We start from the raw sequence: 15,672 nt of genomic DNA on the forward strand, positions 1-15,672 counted from the left end.
TAGGAAACTGTTAGACTCATTTCATCGACAGTTAAAACCACCTTTATATAACGGGTTCTCAAATAATTCCAGTAACTAACATTAAAATTAGACGGATATATGATATCAATAAAAAAATAAATTTAAAGTACAAGAATTTACATACTTGATCATCAGATGCTTCTTAGATATTGTGGATGTGCTTCATCTTAATCATATAGATGGCAAAGACTCCATTTTGAAGGATACAGAGGACAACAGGCTAGGTGAGAAGAAACCTTGGAAACATTTCTCCCTTCTTTCCTCCACTCTTCTTGCATTCCCCTCTTTCCTATATGTTTACAGAGATTGAATCATGGGATGTAAGTGTCCTAGGTCAATCTGCAATGTTTTATTTTTATTTTAGGGCAGAATTTGATAATTGACCAAATCCGGCCCTAAACTCATTGCATTGCCCAAGCAGCCCTTGGATTTGTGAACTTCCTGCATCCCCATCTAGTGTACCTTGCATGATAATCTTGCTCCACCAGGCCCAGCTAAGGTAGACTTTTGTTCACTGAATTGTTGAAATTGTACAAGAGATTGCATTACTACTTCAATACAAAAAAGAAGAGAAGAATGAGAGTTAACACAGCTTGTCTCTAAATCAACTGGGATTCCCAATGTGGATGAGTGTTGTTGTTCAGACTTGGAGAAGTCAGCCAGTGACCAAAGAACTATTCAGACTTCACTAATCACTAAAAACATATCTATTAGAAAGACGAAAGGAAAATGTCCATTTAAAATAGACAATTACATGAGCTCATAGTAGCATATTTATTCTGAGCTTACTGAATAAGACAAGGAATATTGACATTTTAAAGGATAAATAACATTGTATAAGAATGAATTAATTATAGTTGGGACAAAGAAAAGGAAAAAGATATGCAAGATGAGAATACATGTCAAGACAAGTATTACAGTAGGTTATCATGTTAAATGCATAATGTGTATGAAAATAAAGAGGTCTATACTTGCAGACATAGTTTTTAAGTTTGGGTGTTTGAAAATTCTACTTTGAAAGAAACAGAAGCGAATAAAACATTTAAGCATTGCAAACACTAGCAGTTCTAAAGAATCAAAAGTTTTGTATATAGACAAGCTACCTGTAGTTTATTTGAATTTCTAGAGACTTAGCATTGAATCTATATCAAACTATTTATGGTATATACTATACAAGAAATGGAACAATTCTAAATTACTGACACCCATATTAATATAACTTTTGCTGAACATAGAGTAACTGATACTCAGTAGAGAATCTGGAGATTGCATATCTATGCTATGCTATGAAGTGTGTGGTTCGGAAAGTCAATTTTCTTCTTGAACTTCACTGTCTTCTTTTCATCAAGGATGGTTTTAATTACAGTTTCCAATGCTGAGACTGTGCTTTTGCCTCCCTTAATATTGAAGAAAGTAGCCATTTTGTGTGGTGCCCTGCCCCCATGCTTCATCGTTAACTTTGAAATCCAGGAATCTTCCCAGACAAAAGAAATGGACCCGTAGAAGCTTCTTGGTGGGCAATGTGCCTGGGCAGATTTACAGAAAACATTGTAAAAAGTTCATGTGCTGGGTTCCTATCCACACTTGGGATAGGATTACAGTTTATATGATGGGAGAATGGGAACAATAGTTTAGTTATTCTATAGGAAAGATGGCGTTCAGACTTTCTTTACAAATCGGTTATCAGACAGGGACATTCTCCCCACTGCTGAAGTTCTAATATCCACTGGTATCAATTTGAAAACTGTTCTTCTACTTTATTGGAAAGGTTTAAAGATTTCTTAAGCAATTGGAATTTTAAAAGTAACTGATTTAAATTCACTTGGAAAACTTTTGTTTTCAGTTATCTTAAGATAAGTAAATGTTATTTGCCATATAACTGAGGTTTAGAAACATATTACACACCCCATTCCTCAATGACACATGTATGTATGAGGAGGTACCATTGTTTCTGTACAGAGATATATGTGCTGGCATATTTTAGTGCAAGGCAAAAATTACTCAGAATTTCCATTGTTAATTAAGATATTTTCATAGCAAATAGCAGTCTCTCTTCTTTACTACAGCAACAAATCTAATGATTTAGGACAAAGACTTTATGAAACAAATTGACTGTATAACTACCAAGCAAATGCCTCCAGCAGATAGTATCATCTATTTACAATCTTATGTCAACAATTTACAACTCTCCATACAGCAAAATATGTCAAAGCCTATGAAGCCAATTTAGCACAGAGGAAATACGTTTGCTTTGAAATAGAGTAAACACAAGCTATAACAGAAGCAGAAGGAATCCTGCTCACTACAAGCACATATATGTGAATGTTCCTGTGTAGTTTTTAAGCATTTATCTTATGTTATAACTGTACTTTCTATCTCTATTTTTAAAATTAAAATTCTTTTGTTAGCCATCATTGCTAAAAAGTGCACATATAGCATCATCATTTCTCTTTTTCTTAGAATAAAGCTCTTTGTGTTTACAAAGTCCAATACAATATTATAACTTTTGTGTAGGGTGACGATGAAAACAATTAAGTAAAATAGAGATAGGCATGTGTCAAGCAAAAGAAATTCAGCTACCTACTCTCCTGTGATCATTTCTGCAGTCTGTAGAAAGCAATGTCAACTACACAAGTCTTGGCTATGTAGCTGCATTGGTTCAACTGAATACTAGTTCTTTCGAATACTTTGCCATTGAGAGTAAAGTTAGAATTCTCTCTATGCCTAAGTTTACTCAGTTACATGGAGAAAAGTATGCAAATGCATTATACAGTTGCTTTGAGGTTTGAGCAGTACGGTAGTGCAAGTACTCAGCAATAAATTTACATAATGTCTAATGGCAATTAGATAATTAATGCTTGGCAGTTATTGCTTTTATTAGTGTCAACAGAGTTATTTTCAGAAAAGGGAATATATATTTATTTATACGCAAACACACACACTCACACATACACGGAATAAAAACAAGAAAAAGCGCTGCTACTATAATGCCCACTGAACACAGAATCAGGGAGTCCTGTTGGAAACTGTCCATTATGGCCTGAAAATATAATTTAGCAATTAAGAGCACTGACTGCTCGTCCAGAGGACAAAGTTTCAATTCCAAGGACCCGCATGACAGCTCACAACTCTCTGTGACTAAACAACAATGCACAAAAAATAAAACAAAACAATCAAAANTTAAGAAAAACTTTTGCTTTGAAAGCAAGGTAGCTTATGATTTGCTATACTCGAAAGTTGGACTCCCAGTTGGACTCGAACTTGGAATTGTAGGTGTAAACTATTAGGCCCAATCAGTTACTTGTTCTCATTCTTCTAAATCATATTTTGTTTATAGACTAAGGTCATTTACTAAGACATGGTCAATTCTAAAGCTGAAAAAAGAACTCTCTGATACATATGACATTTCCATAGTTCTTCAAAGTTCCCATTTACTAAAATGTAAAAGTTATGACGCCAGCCAAGCCCTGCTAATGCTCAGAGACTGAATAGCTCATAGACAGTGTTGTCTAATACAAGACTGTGTTATGGAACAGCTCAAGCAGAGATATTTCTAACAGAAGACTGAGTTTCTCACCATCATTATGTAGAGCATACATCTCTATGTATGTGTTCCTTAGGCTAGAATCTATTACTTATTCCTCTTTCATGTGGACAAAGAAATTATTGCATGGGCCACAGATGCAAAGACAATGAGTGGAAAAATAGTTAAAATATACTTATTCATATAATGCCTGAAAGTGAATTTATGTAATTAAACAATAAGTTAAAACAAAGAAATAAAGCATTTTAAGAAGACAATTAATGATTAGAAAAAACAGAAGCTGATTTTTCTCATCCAAGACTCCAGACTGGAGAAGGGTGATCCCAACTGTCTCAATGATCACTTCCAGAAGTCAAGTTCTGAAATCAGACCTCAACATTGTGACAACACACTTTCCACTAAGGCTAAAGTGAAGCCGTTAAGGCATGCTATTTGATTTAAGTCCTATAAAAAATATGTCCAACTACAATTTAATCAATTGTGAGCAAATTTTCAAAATTGACAGGAAAATTATACAGAACAAAAGGTAACAAATACACCAACAAATAGGCTGATTTTGTTGTTGTTGTTGTTTTAGAAAACCTACCTATCCATTCCTAATACTATGTTTATGTTCCTTCTTGTCCTATGAACTCTGGATTTTCCATGACAAAATCAGATAAATAAAATCCCTACCATACATAATTAAAAGTCAGAATCAATGTTTATTCTCCTATCATGTTGTTAAATATAATAATAGATATAGAAAATTAGTAAATGTTTAAATACATTAAATATCTTAAATCTCTAAATAAAAAAGACTGTGGCACATTCTAGCGTATAAATTTTCACATTACATTGTATTTTTAAAATTGTACTTTACTAAGTAATAGAACATCTTTTAAAGCTTTCAAATTTTTCAATGATTTGTTTTAATGACTTTGAAATTAAATTTGAAAATTAGTATATTTTGTTCTATAGCTTCCTTATGAGGTGTTCCCACTAAATGATCTCATTGCCTCTGCTTGCCTAACCTCTTTCTGTTTTTCATTACCTCCTTATGTTGATTAGAATGCAGGTGTTAAAATACAATTTTACTCCATGCTTTTTTTTTTCTATCTTCAGAGCCCCAGACCTGTACAATGAAAGACTTTCTCTGCAGCAACGGGGACTGTGTTTCATCAAGGTTTTGGTGTGATGGAGAGTTTGACTGTGCAGACGGCTCTGATGAGGTAGGGATCTCTGTGAACACGCACAAAAAAAAAAAAAAGGTAAATCAGGTCTTGTACAGGGTTATCATCACTGAATATGATAAGTGTGACCAAGGAGAATTCTGCAGTGCACCCTGCTCTGGATGACCTAAGATAGTTTTAATTTATGTGTTACGCTGCACAGACCTCACAGAATAACTGTGCTACCTCTGACAACTAAATATAGTGTGTTTTCTCTCCACTGTTGAATATCTGTTCAGGGAATAGTATGCATAGAAATTCTCTTCCTGGTGTCCTTGCCATTTGTGGATTTGTTCATAAATTTGCCAGAGTATTTATAGCTCTTACTAATATTTTATGTATTTTAAATATTTTTTCTTCAGTGGCTCCAGTCCTATAAATTTTACTGTGGGGCATCGATTTCGTGGTTTCATGAAATCACGATTTCCTTGGATGATGGCTCACAATCCATTTATTATAAGGCCTATGCTTTAGGTGAAAAAGGAGATAATTTCTCTGGACAACTCTGCTAGTTAGAATTGTGTTTAGATTTCCCTGCTATGTATCACATGACTCCATGCAACTTTAAAACTAATCATACTGAAATGATACCAGCTTTTGGATTATGTCATCTGGGGCAAGTGGAGGAACAATCGCTTTGAAAATTTTTCTTAGTTTTTTTTTTTCATTATGCAAGAGGAAAATAGGGAATGTAAGTAAACAAAGGGGGTGGGAGGTTTTCAGTCCCTTTTGGAAGTCATTGCTGTTTTACTCACATAGTATTGCTATAGATACATATTGCTTCGTCAGCTAAAACATGCATTTGTTACTCATAGAAAGAATTCCATTGAAGTAACTGAAGAGAATCCTTCCTAAAGCATTAGCGGTTTCTGTTTCAGGTCTAACTTCCCTAAGTATCCACTGAGTCCCTTCTGAGAGAGAAACACAACCTGCCTCTACTGTTTATACAACAGTGCACACAATGTATGGCTTTTCCAGCCTACGCCCACCCTTCTAAGGACAGATACATGTATTTCCATGCCATATGGAAAATTTATCCTAATGACAGCTAAGAATGTGGTGTTTGAATGAGATTATGTGTAATTTTTCACCGCAAGAACACAAAAACTTAACCTCAGATTTTGAAAAAGTATCTCAAGAGAAGTTGGAAAATATCCATTTTATTGAAGGACTAGTCATGAATCAAAATCCAAACTCTTTCTTAGGATTCTACAAGGAGACTAGTTTACATCGACGAGCCACATACTCATTTTGCAACTATAACTTAAAAATGTCTTAGACATTCCTAAGTCAGAAAAATATATCTCATGCAACTTACTGATGCCATGCAAGTTTTTGATTTTTATTTTGCTTCACGTACTTCAAACATATTCCTTGAGTCTTATGATTTCTTGTTTTGTGTTATTACTAGATGTTCAAAATATATAAAAAACATCAAAATTCAATTTTAGTGTAAATCTTTTCCAAAATATTATTCATGTCAGAGTAAATATATTTACTAATAACTTTCATCTTATTCACTAAGTTCCTGGGCAAGTACTTTCCTGGTAAAATATATTTCCATTTACTAAGTATCATCAAAGCAATGCTCTAAGGAAATTATTCTTTATTATGGTCTTTCCTTCCAGACAGTGTAGTCCACAGCAAATTCTATTTATTTTTCTTTAAAGCCTACAATAACATTTTATTTAATAAAAGACAGTGAAGCAAATGATCCAAAGGAGAACTTAGCACAACGATAGAAAGGATAGTTGCACAAAGATTATATTACTAGGAAGTAGAAAAGTTAGGAGAATTGTATTTTTATGTATACATACATAGTCAGTGTTGATGTGTTCTTAAACATATCTCCTCAAAACAATACAAAATAAATTTTAAAGCTTGAATTGATTTAATTTAATGTCAATTATATATCTCAGTTGCTTATAGAGAACTATCTTTTAAAATTTTGCTTTATTTGTTTAGGTTTTTTGTATTGTGTTTGGGGAATGATAATAAACACATGCCACAATATAGATAAGATCAGAGAACAACATGAGAGAGTTTATTCGCTGTTTACCCCATGTGGACTATGGGTATGGAGGTTAGGTTGACTGGAAGTAAATACAGAAACAAAATTAAATTTAAAAATAGCAATATGAGATCCTGTTTAATATTTCTATTTTTCTAAACTCTCTACCTCCAAAAACAGTACAACCAAGATAAATCCAGTAGTAAGTGTTCACAGTGATTTGTACAGATCACTTATTAGAAACGGGGCTACTGTGGGGAATGTGTAAGTTTAGATCTGAGAAAAAAATTTCATAACATGGAATGTTAGCAACGTCTTAGCCTGTAAATACACATAAATAAAAGGCTAGTGAGCACAGGGCATAGAGGCAAGCTTGAAAGTTTCTTGAGTGACAACAGGAACCAGTACGGTATCCAAAATGTACGTTACTATGATGGACTGAAACCAAATAAGCACAAAATCCATAATTCATAATAGCACTTAAAAAAATCACAAAAGTCACCTTGGGTTTGCTAAAATATTAATATTGTTCAGAAAATTTAAGTTGTGGCTGGAGAAGTTGTGCCTCAGTAGTTAAAATCACTTGTTTACAAGTTCCTATAAGTACAGCTTCAAGGGAATCTAACTTTCTCTTTTAGTCTTCATAGAAACTGTATAATAAATATGCATATATATACATGTAAGCAAAACATTCATCCACATAAAATTAAAACAAATAAATCTAGAGGGGAAAGGCCAGAAGGACCTGTTAGACGAGGATGAATATATCAAAATAAAATTCTCAAGGAAAAAAATTCTAGAAGAGATAATGGAGCTTAAATTCAGAACGCACGGATATTATTTAAAGAACGAATAGAATATCTAAATAGTAAATAATTTTTCCATAAAACAGAGAATTCAAAGAAGTTTTATATAAGTGTAATCTTACCTATAGTCAATAAGCAGACCTACATTGAAACCTCACTTTACCAAATAATATATTTGATTAACTAAAGATATTTCATGTGGTTTAAATGCCCTAGTGGATTATTATTTGTAAGACACTGTAAATTTGTCAATGTCATTTTCATGTTAAAATATTTTGAAATATATATATATATATATATATATATATTTATACATGTAAATTTTATATTCATATGTACATAAATGTGGGAGAATTAAAGAAATGTTAATTGTGAAGTGTTGATGATTTAAACACTTGTTTCATAAGTATGAATGATATATATATCGAATATATATATGAATTATATATATATTTATATATATATGCTCAATTGTAAGTCACAACCAGGAAAATTCACAACACACAGAAAGCTACAAGCATACACATTTTATGAATGTAGATACAAAAAACTTTGCCATAGCATTTGCAAATAAAATCCAACATCATGGTAAAAGATTATTCACCATAATTATAGGCATGTGATTAATTATAGTCATGCAAGTATTACTCAATATATACAAATCAGTAACAATAATACACTAAGACATAAAATGAAAAAAAAAAACCTTGATGATTTTTATAAGGACAGGAAAAGAAGATAAACTAAATTACAACATCCCTTAATTTTAAACACTGAGTAAATTAAGTATACAATACAGATAACTTAATAATAAAGTCCTCTATAATGAAATCATAGCCTGTTTATGTTCAGAAAAAAAACTGGAAGTGTTTTCTGAGACTTAGTGTTAGAGTAGAAGGTTCACTTTCATTCAACAGCATCTTGAAGTCTTACTTTGTTGGAGATGAATGTTGCCTTTCTGTGCTTTCTAGGTAGTCTTGGTGAACCTGGTACTCTCTACCACAGTACACAGAAATTTACATTAATGGCATTCCTAATGGCACAGAACTCTCCAGTTCTCCAGCATCACTGCTTCCATATGCCTTGTATTTCAAACTATTCTTGAAACATTTAAACTGTCTCAGAGGTAGATCCACTTCTGGTAAAACTTCTTCTCAAAAGCATTCTCTAAAAGATACATGTTTGTTTATCTTGACAATCAATATTTTCTTGTTATTATAGTTTTGAAAATGATATTTTATATTGGTCTTTGTGATCATAATATAAGAAATAATCCCCTTTTTTCATTATCACTTATGAAAGTCTCTGGCAAGTAATAATACTTTAATATTTGGGAAAGTATAGAAAGAAAATGTGAATTGTACTGAAGAAAGTCTAATAAATATCTGTCAGCAAATAAAATTAAAAAATAGGAAAGACAGGTTCCTTCATTAACTAAGGATTAATCTTGAAAGAAGAACAATGATTTACCTCTTTAACCCAGGAATGTCTATAGCTGTGAGCTCCTAAGCCATTTGTAGGAAAGGAAAAAATACAGATTGTGAAAAATAGAAACTTCTATGCAAGAGAAAAATATTAGTCCAAAAAGATGCTTGACCTGTACAGTTTATTCAAACCAATTTTCAAACCATGGAGAGTGAATATCACTCTCGATTATCTCATTCCCCACAAAGATCTGGGAGATTTCCTAAACTATATATATTATCCTCTTTGACTTATAATGAAATCTGTCCGTGAGCAAGCAGAAGTAGCCACAAAGACAGATCATTGCACAGTGATTTAGGAGGAAATACCATAATGAAAAAATTGACTCACAAACAACTAAATGGTAAGAAGATAAGTTCAGAGGAAAAGAGATGAGGCATGAGAAAGAACACTAGGAGAAAGATGGATGACAGTGTGAAGTAGACGTCCCTAGGCTTCTTCTTTGTTTCATATGTGTTCCTCCCTGAATATTCAAACATAGATGAACTATAAGTTAAAAAAAAAAACAACTTGAAACAGCCTTTATGAGTATGATAGAGGTCCTCAAGAAGGAAACAAATAAACAAACAGTGGAAGGAAATGAATAAGAAAATAGAAATAGAATCAATAAAGAAAACCCAAATCAAGGGAAATCTGGAAATGAAAAAAAAATTAGGAACTCAATTTTGAACCACAGAGGCAAGCTTCACCATTATAATAAAACAGATGGAAGAAGGCATCCTGCCACTGAAAACACAATGTGCAGAGATATATTGGTTAAAGGAAAGGAAAAAACAAAATACCCCTAGCACAAAATATCCAAGAAATCTGGGTAAGTGTAAAATAACTAAATCTAAGAATAATAGGAATAAGGGAAATATAAAATGCAGGTCAAAACATAAAATACTCACAACAAAACTCTTAGAATAAATTTTCTTGAAATTAAAGATCTCTAGTAACATACAACAAACATACAGAACACCAAATAGACTGCATAAGAAAAGGAAATACCTTTGGCACATTATAATCAAAACTATAAATGTACCAAACAAAGAAAGGATAGTAAAACCTATAAGGACAAAAAAGACCATGAAACATATAAAAGCAAAAGTATTAGTATTACACTTGAGTACTGAATGGAGACTCTAAGGGACAAAATAGCTTCGACAGATGTGTAACAGACTTTAATGCCAGCTCAGATTATTATGCCCAACAAACTTTCAGGCACAATAGATGAAGAAATTTCATGATCTATCCAAGTTTAAGAAGTATCTATCACAAATCTAGCTTTATAAAAAGTGATAGAAGGTAAAGAATGTAAAGACATTATCTAAAGAAGTTAGCTACGTACAAGGAAAAATAATCTCAGACTAGCTAAATCAAAAGAATGGGAGTACACACAAACACACACCACCACCATCGCCAACAGCAACAAGAAAAACAATAGGAAAAAATTCATTGCAATTTGATAGCTCTCATTCAATGGTGTTATCTTCTTAATAAAAATCCAAAGACAAAGACAATTCATGTGAAAACAAGATCCACCCTTATGTTGCATAAAAAGTAAATAAAAAACTAGAAAAAAATAACCTAATCTAGAATTCTATCAGTCTTCAAGAAGAGTTAATGCCAATACTTCTCCAAAGTTTCTACAGAAAAAAACATATTGGACATTTTCCAACTTATTTATGAGACCACATAAATAAATCTAAATCACATAACAATTCAAGAAAGAAAGCAAATTATAGACCAATTTTCCTTTTGAACATATGTGCAAAAGTTCTCAATAAAATGCTTGCAAACTTAATCAAATTCATGAACACACTGAAAGGATCAACCACCATATTCAAGTAGCCTTCATACCAGAGATTCAGAGATGGCTCAACATACATAATCAATAAACGTAATTTACCCTATAAACAAATTAAAATAAAAACACATGGTCATCTCATTAGATATAGAAAAGTCCTTTGACAAAGTCCAATTCTTTCATAATATAATCATTAGACAGATTATGGATACAGGGGGCATATCTAAATAAAACAAAGTCAGTTTACAGCACGTATATAGCAAATACCAGCTTAAATAAAAAGAAACACAAATTAATTCCACTAATATTAGTGGAGAAGTGAAGAAGGCAATGTTATCCAATCTTTCCACACCTATTCATTATAGTAATTGAAACCTTACCTTGGAAAATAAGACAACTGAAGGAGATCAAGGGGAGAAAAAACTGGAAAGTATCTTTAGTTTTACACATATGATAATATACATAAATTACATGAAATTTCATAAGAATGTGAAATAGCTGATAAACAAACTCAGTAAAGTAGTTGAATAGAAAATTAACTCACACAAATCAGTAGCCTTCTTATATACTAATGACAAATGATCTGAGAAAGAAATCAGGGAAAAACACTTTTCCACAATAGCCTCAGATAATATAAAATATTTTGGAGTATCTCTACCCTAGCAAATGAAATAATTACAAGATAAAAACTTCAAGTCTTTGAAAAAACACATTGCAGAAGATGCCAGAAAATAGGATGATCTTCCATTCTCATTGATCATCGGGATTAACATAGTAAAAATGTTACTAAAAGCAATCTACAGGTTTATCAGGGGTAGATAGATCCTGGTTCCGCTGCCAGGGACTCCTCAGATAGTCCAAGCTTCACCACTGTCTCCCACATATGGAGGTCCTAGTTTGGTCCTGTTGAAGCTCCACAGCTGTCAGTCTTAGCTGATGAGTTTCCACGAGCTTGGTTCAGCTGTCTGTAGATTCTCCATCATGATCTTGACCTCCCTTGCTTATATTCTCTCTCTCTCTCTCTTTGAATGGTTTCCCGGAGCTCACCCTGGTGCTTGGCTATGGATCTCTGCATATAGCTACATCAGTTATTGAATAGTTGGGGTATTCACCAATTTGATTATAGGAGAAGGCCAGTTCGGTCACTCTCTCCACTGTTTCTAGAAGTCTTAGCTGGAGTCATCCTTGTGTATTGTGTATTGGGAATTTTCCTAGCACTAGGTTTCTCCATAACCCCACAGTAGCTCTCTCTACAAAAATTTCTCTTTCATTGTTCTCCTACTCTGCTTCCCCCCTCAATTATCCCATTACCTCATGTTCGCATCTTCCATTTTTCCTCTTTACTGCCCCCAACACATCGCCAGTTTACCTAGGAGATCACACCTAATTCCCCTTCCTAGGGCGATTCATGTGTACCTGTTAGGGCTTTCCTTGTTACCTAGCTTCTCCTGAGCTGTGGATTGAAGTCTAGTTATCCTTTATTTTATGTCTAATAACCACTTATGAAAATAAGAACCTACAGTGTTTGTCTTTTTGCTTGGGTTGCCTTGCTGGGGATAAGAAAGATGGCTCAGTGGTTATGAGCCCTTGTTGCTGTTTCAGAGGTCCTGAGTTCAATTTCCAGAAGCCATATAGTGGATCAAAACTGTTTTGAAATTACACCTGGCAGAATAGCTAAGATCAGCAACAAAACAGTGACATCTCATTCTGGCAAAGATGTAGGGAGTCAGAATTCTTATATTGCTGGTGGAAGTGGGAAATTATACAGCCACTGTATTACTGTAGTGGTTCCTCATGTGTCACTGGCTAAAGGTTTTGACTTCGAGGTTTCATATGCTCAAGTCAGGCCTCTCTCTCTCTTTCTCTCTATGTCTATCTCTCTGTTCTTGCAATTTCATTCTCTTGCTGTAGAACTTAAGAGCTCTACCTCCAGCACTGTCTCTGCTTCTTAGCCATGATAATAAAAGACTAAACCTCTAAACCTGTAAGCCATCCCCAATTAAATAGTTTCCTTTATAAAAGTATTTGAGTGGTGGGACAGTGGTCTATATTCTGTCAATTATGTTTTAAATAAATGCTGATTGGCCAGTAGCCAGGCAGGAAGTATAGGTAAAACAACCAGACCAGAAGCAGAGATGGGTCAATGAGAACAGGAGAATTCTGGGAAGAAGGAAGTTCCTTCTGCAGTTGTGACCCAGCCACAGAAGAAGCAAGATGTGACTTCCCCACTGAATAATTTACCAAGCCATGTTAAGTCTTATTTTGCTAAAAGTAGTTTCAATCCCATAGGTGTTATTCCACAAAGGACAATTCTCTTCGAATTGCATTTGAAAAGTATAATCACCTTCTTTTAAAGATATTAATTTCTTCACACGTCCACAATTTGCAAGTAATTTATTTCTTCACATGTATATTTGCATGTACACATATGTGGAGATGCAATTGATGATCAGAAGAGGGCCCAAGAACAACTGAGGGAAAGGATGCCATGAATTAAAGAGGGTAGAGAAGGGAGGGAGAATATGGAAGGATATGAAGAAAGAAAAGGGAAGTGAAAAATAAAGTAATTATATTTTAACTAAAAAATAAAAATTGAAAAATTGAAAAAATAAGACCGTTCACAGAGAAAACTGAAATTTTTTATCTCTCTGTCATACTCACAGACCAGCAATAAACATATGCTAAGTCTTATGCCGTTCTTGTGGCTTTTAAACCCTTATAAACATTGTTGTCATCTTTTGGCTTTGCAGATATTTTTCTTAAAAAGAATTAATTTAATTATCTCTCTGTTTTATTTGGCAGAAAAATTGTGAAACAAGTTGTTCCAAAGATCAGTTTCAGTGTTCCAATGGTCAATGCCTTTCAGCAAAATGGAAGTGTGATGGGCATGAAGATTGTAAATATGGAGAAGATGAGAAAAACTGTGAGCCAGGTAAATGAGAGTAGAAAATCTAAATTACTGGCTATTTTAAACTTGATTCAATTAAACTTGAATCAAATACTGATTCAAAACCAATATGTTTTGTCCAGAAAACTCTGGCACAGACCCACATTATACTGACTTTTAAAGATCAATTGAAGTATCTGTGAATATGTTCTTTGTGTTCCCTTCCTGTTTTTCAAAGACACTTTGGCAGATAAAATCACTAGTTATGTATGGGATCCAAATGTCAGTCTTGGAATTGGTCTCACTTATCATAAAATGAAATTTGATTTAAATGCAGTATCAAGGTTTTAGTCACAGAAGGTGAGGTTCTGAAACAGATGGCAGCAATTGGATGGGCCAGCTGAGATGCAATGCCTTCTTTTGTATTTATGTCTCATATCAAGTCAAATGAAAATTAGAAGGTCATAGAGGGTATAGAAAAAAAACTTAGTTCATATGTTTCTATTTTTTAAACATGATTCTAAATCATGCTCATTAGACATAAAATGCTTATGAAGATATTTCAGTTATGATTTTTAGAGGAAAACAAATTCAAAAGACCATGCTATCATTTGTGTATCAGCACAAAAGCATAGACTTGGGAGACAAGGGCCTAGAAACAGTTTACTGACTGCCGTGACCTCTGCTCAAGCTATGATTTGTATTGAAAAGGATCACATTTTTCTTTCTGTTTACAGATGTATTCTTAGCCATTGTACCTATCAGATTTGCTAGACAAAACTGTTCTATAAAAAAATTGAAACTCAAGGGAGCCTTTTATACCTTTGCTTAAGCAATTAGACCTCAGAGTGATTCTAAAGTAATTTAGGACACATTATTACCAAATATAAGGTCAAACACCAAAAGTCTCATTAAAAGCCTTGAATCCAAATCCATAGGCAAAATTAAGCTAATACAAATTATATGATAATTAATTGAAACTGGGATATGGTAGTAATTTATCCACTTAACTCTGCTCAAGAATAAGAAAACTGCCCAACAAAGTGGTACACACCTTTACTCTTGGAAACTTGGGAGGCAGAGGCAGGAAGATCTGTAAATTTGAGTCCAGTCAGATGTATAGAATATGTTCCACAATAGCTAGGACTACACAAAGAAAATCTTTCTCAAAAAAAAAAACACTAAATAAGTAATAGAGAAAAAAGTAAAAGAAAGAAAGAATATAAAATCTATAGGACTGGTGTAATACATATACATAAACTTTTTCAAGGCTCAAGGCTACTTAATGTTTTTTTGCATTATGAAAGTAGACTTTTAGTGATAATTTAAAACTGTGAGAAATTCACTTAACTCTTCATGGTCAACAGAAAAGGATCTCAATGATTTTTCTTGTTCATTAAGTCTAGTCCTTACTTCACGTCACAGCCAATTACACCTTTGTAATGTCCCGCCTATAAAAAGAAATAGTGTAAATAACAATTTAAGTGGTCCCTAATGCTAGTTGTTGAACATTTTAAAATAACATAACCTAATTTTAGTCTGCCCATGAATTCATAGTTGCATATGATTGTATATATTTTACCTTTTGTATCAGTCATCATTTTTGCTAATTTAACTTTAGCTTTCTAATTGTTTAGCCTTTCCTGCTTGCTCATCAAGTGAATATATGTGCGCCAATGGAGGATGTCTGACAGCATCTTTAAAATGTAATGGCGAACCTGACTGTGCTGATGGTTCAGATGAGGTAAAGTAAAACTATCATTTGATTCAAGTTTTGAATTACTTGAACTGGGGTTAAAAAAAAAACAAATGCAAGAAAAATAAGCAGAAGTTTGACTATCAGAACTATCTGAAAATTTTTTTTAATTGAGAAAAGGAAAGAAAAAAGTTTCCGCCTCCTCCCAGCCTCCCATTTCCC

The 15,672-nt window shown here is 33.3% G+C and overlaps 1 protein-coding gene across 1 annotated transcript in view; it reads left to right on the forward strand.

The window, feature by feature from the left end:
• The window catches only part of Lrp1b (LDL receptor related protein 1B), a 1,445,827-nt gene that overhangs the window by 1,294,410 nt on the left and 135,745 nt on the right, over window positions 1-15,672 (forward strand). Inside the window, 3 exon segments of the mRNA XM_050139953.1 lie at window positions 4,670-4,776; window positions 13,670-13,799; window positions 15,392-15,498. Of these exon segments, the coding sequence (XP_049995910.1) occupies window positions 4,670-4,776; window positions 13,670-13,799; window positions 15,392-15,498 (344 nt within the window).

This window comes from Alexandromys fortis, unplaced genomic scaffold, assembly GCF_014885135.2.
Source record: "Alexandromys fortis isolate MF-2015 unplaced genomic scaffold, M_Fortis_MF-2015_v1.1 scaffold_33, whole genome shotgun sequence".
NCBI lineage: Eukaryota > Metazoa > Chordata > Mammalia > Rodentia > Cricetidae > Alexandromys > Alexandromys fortis.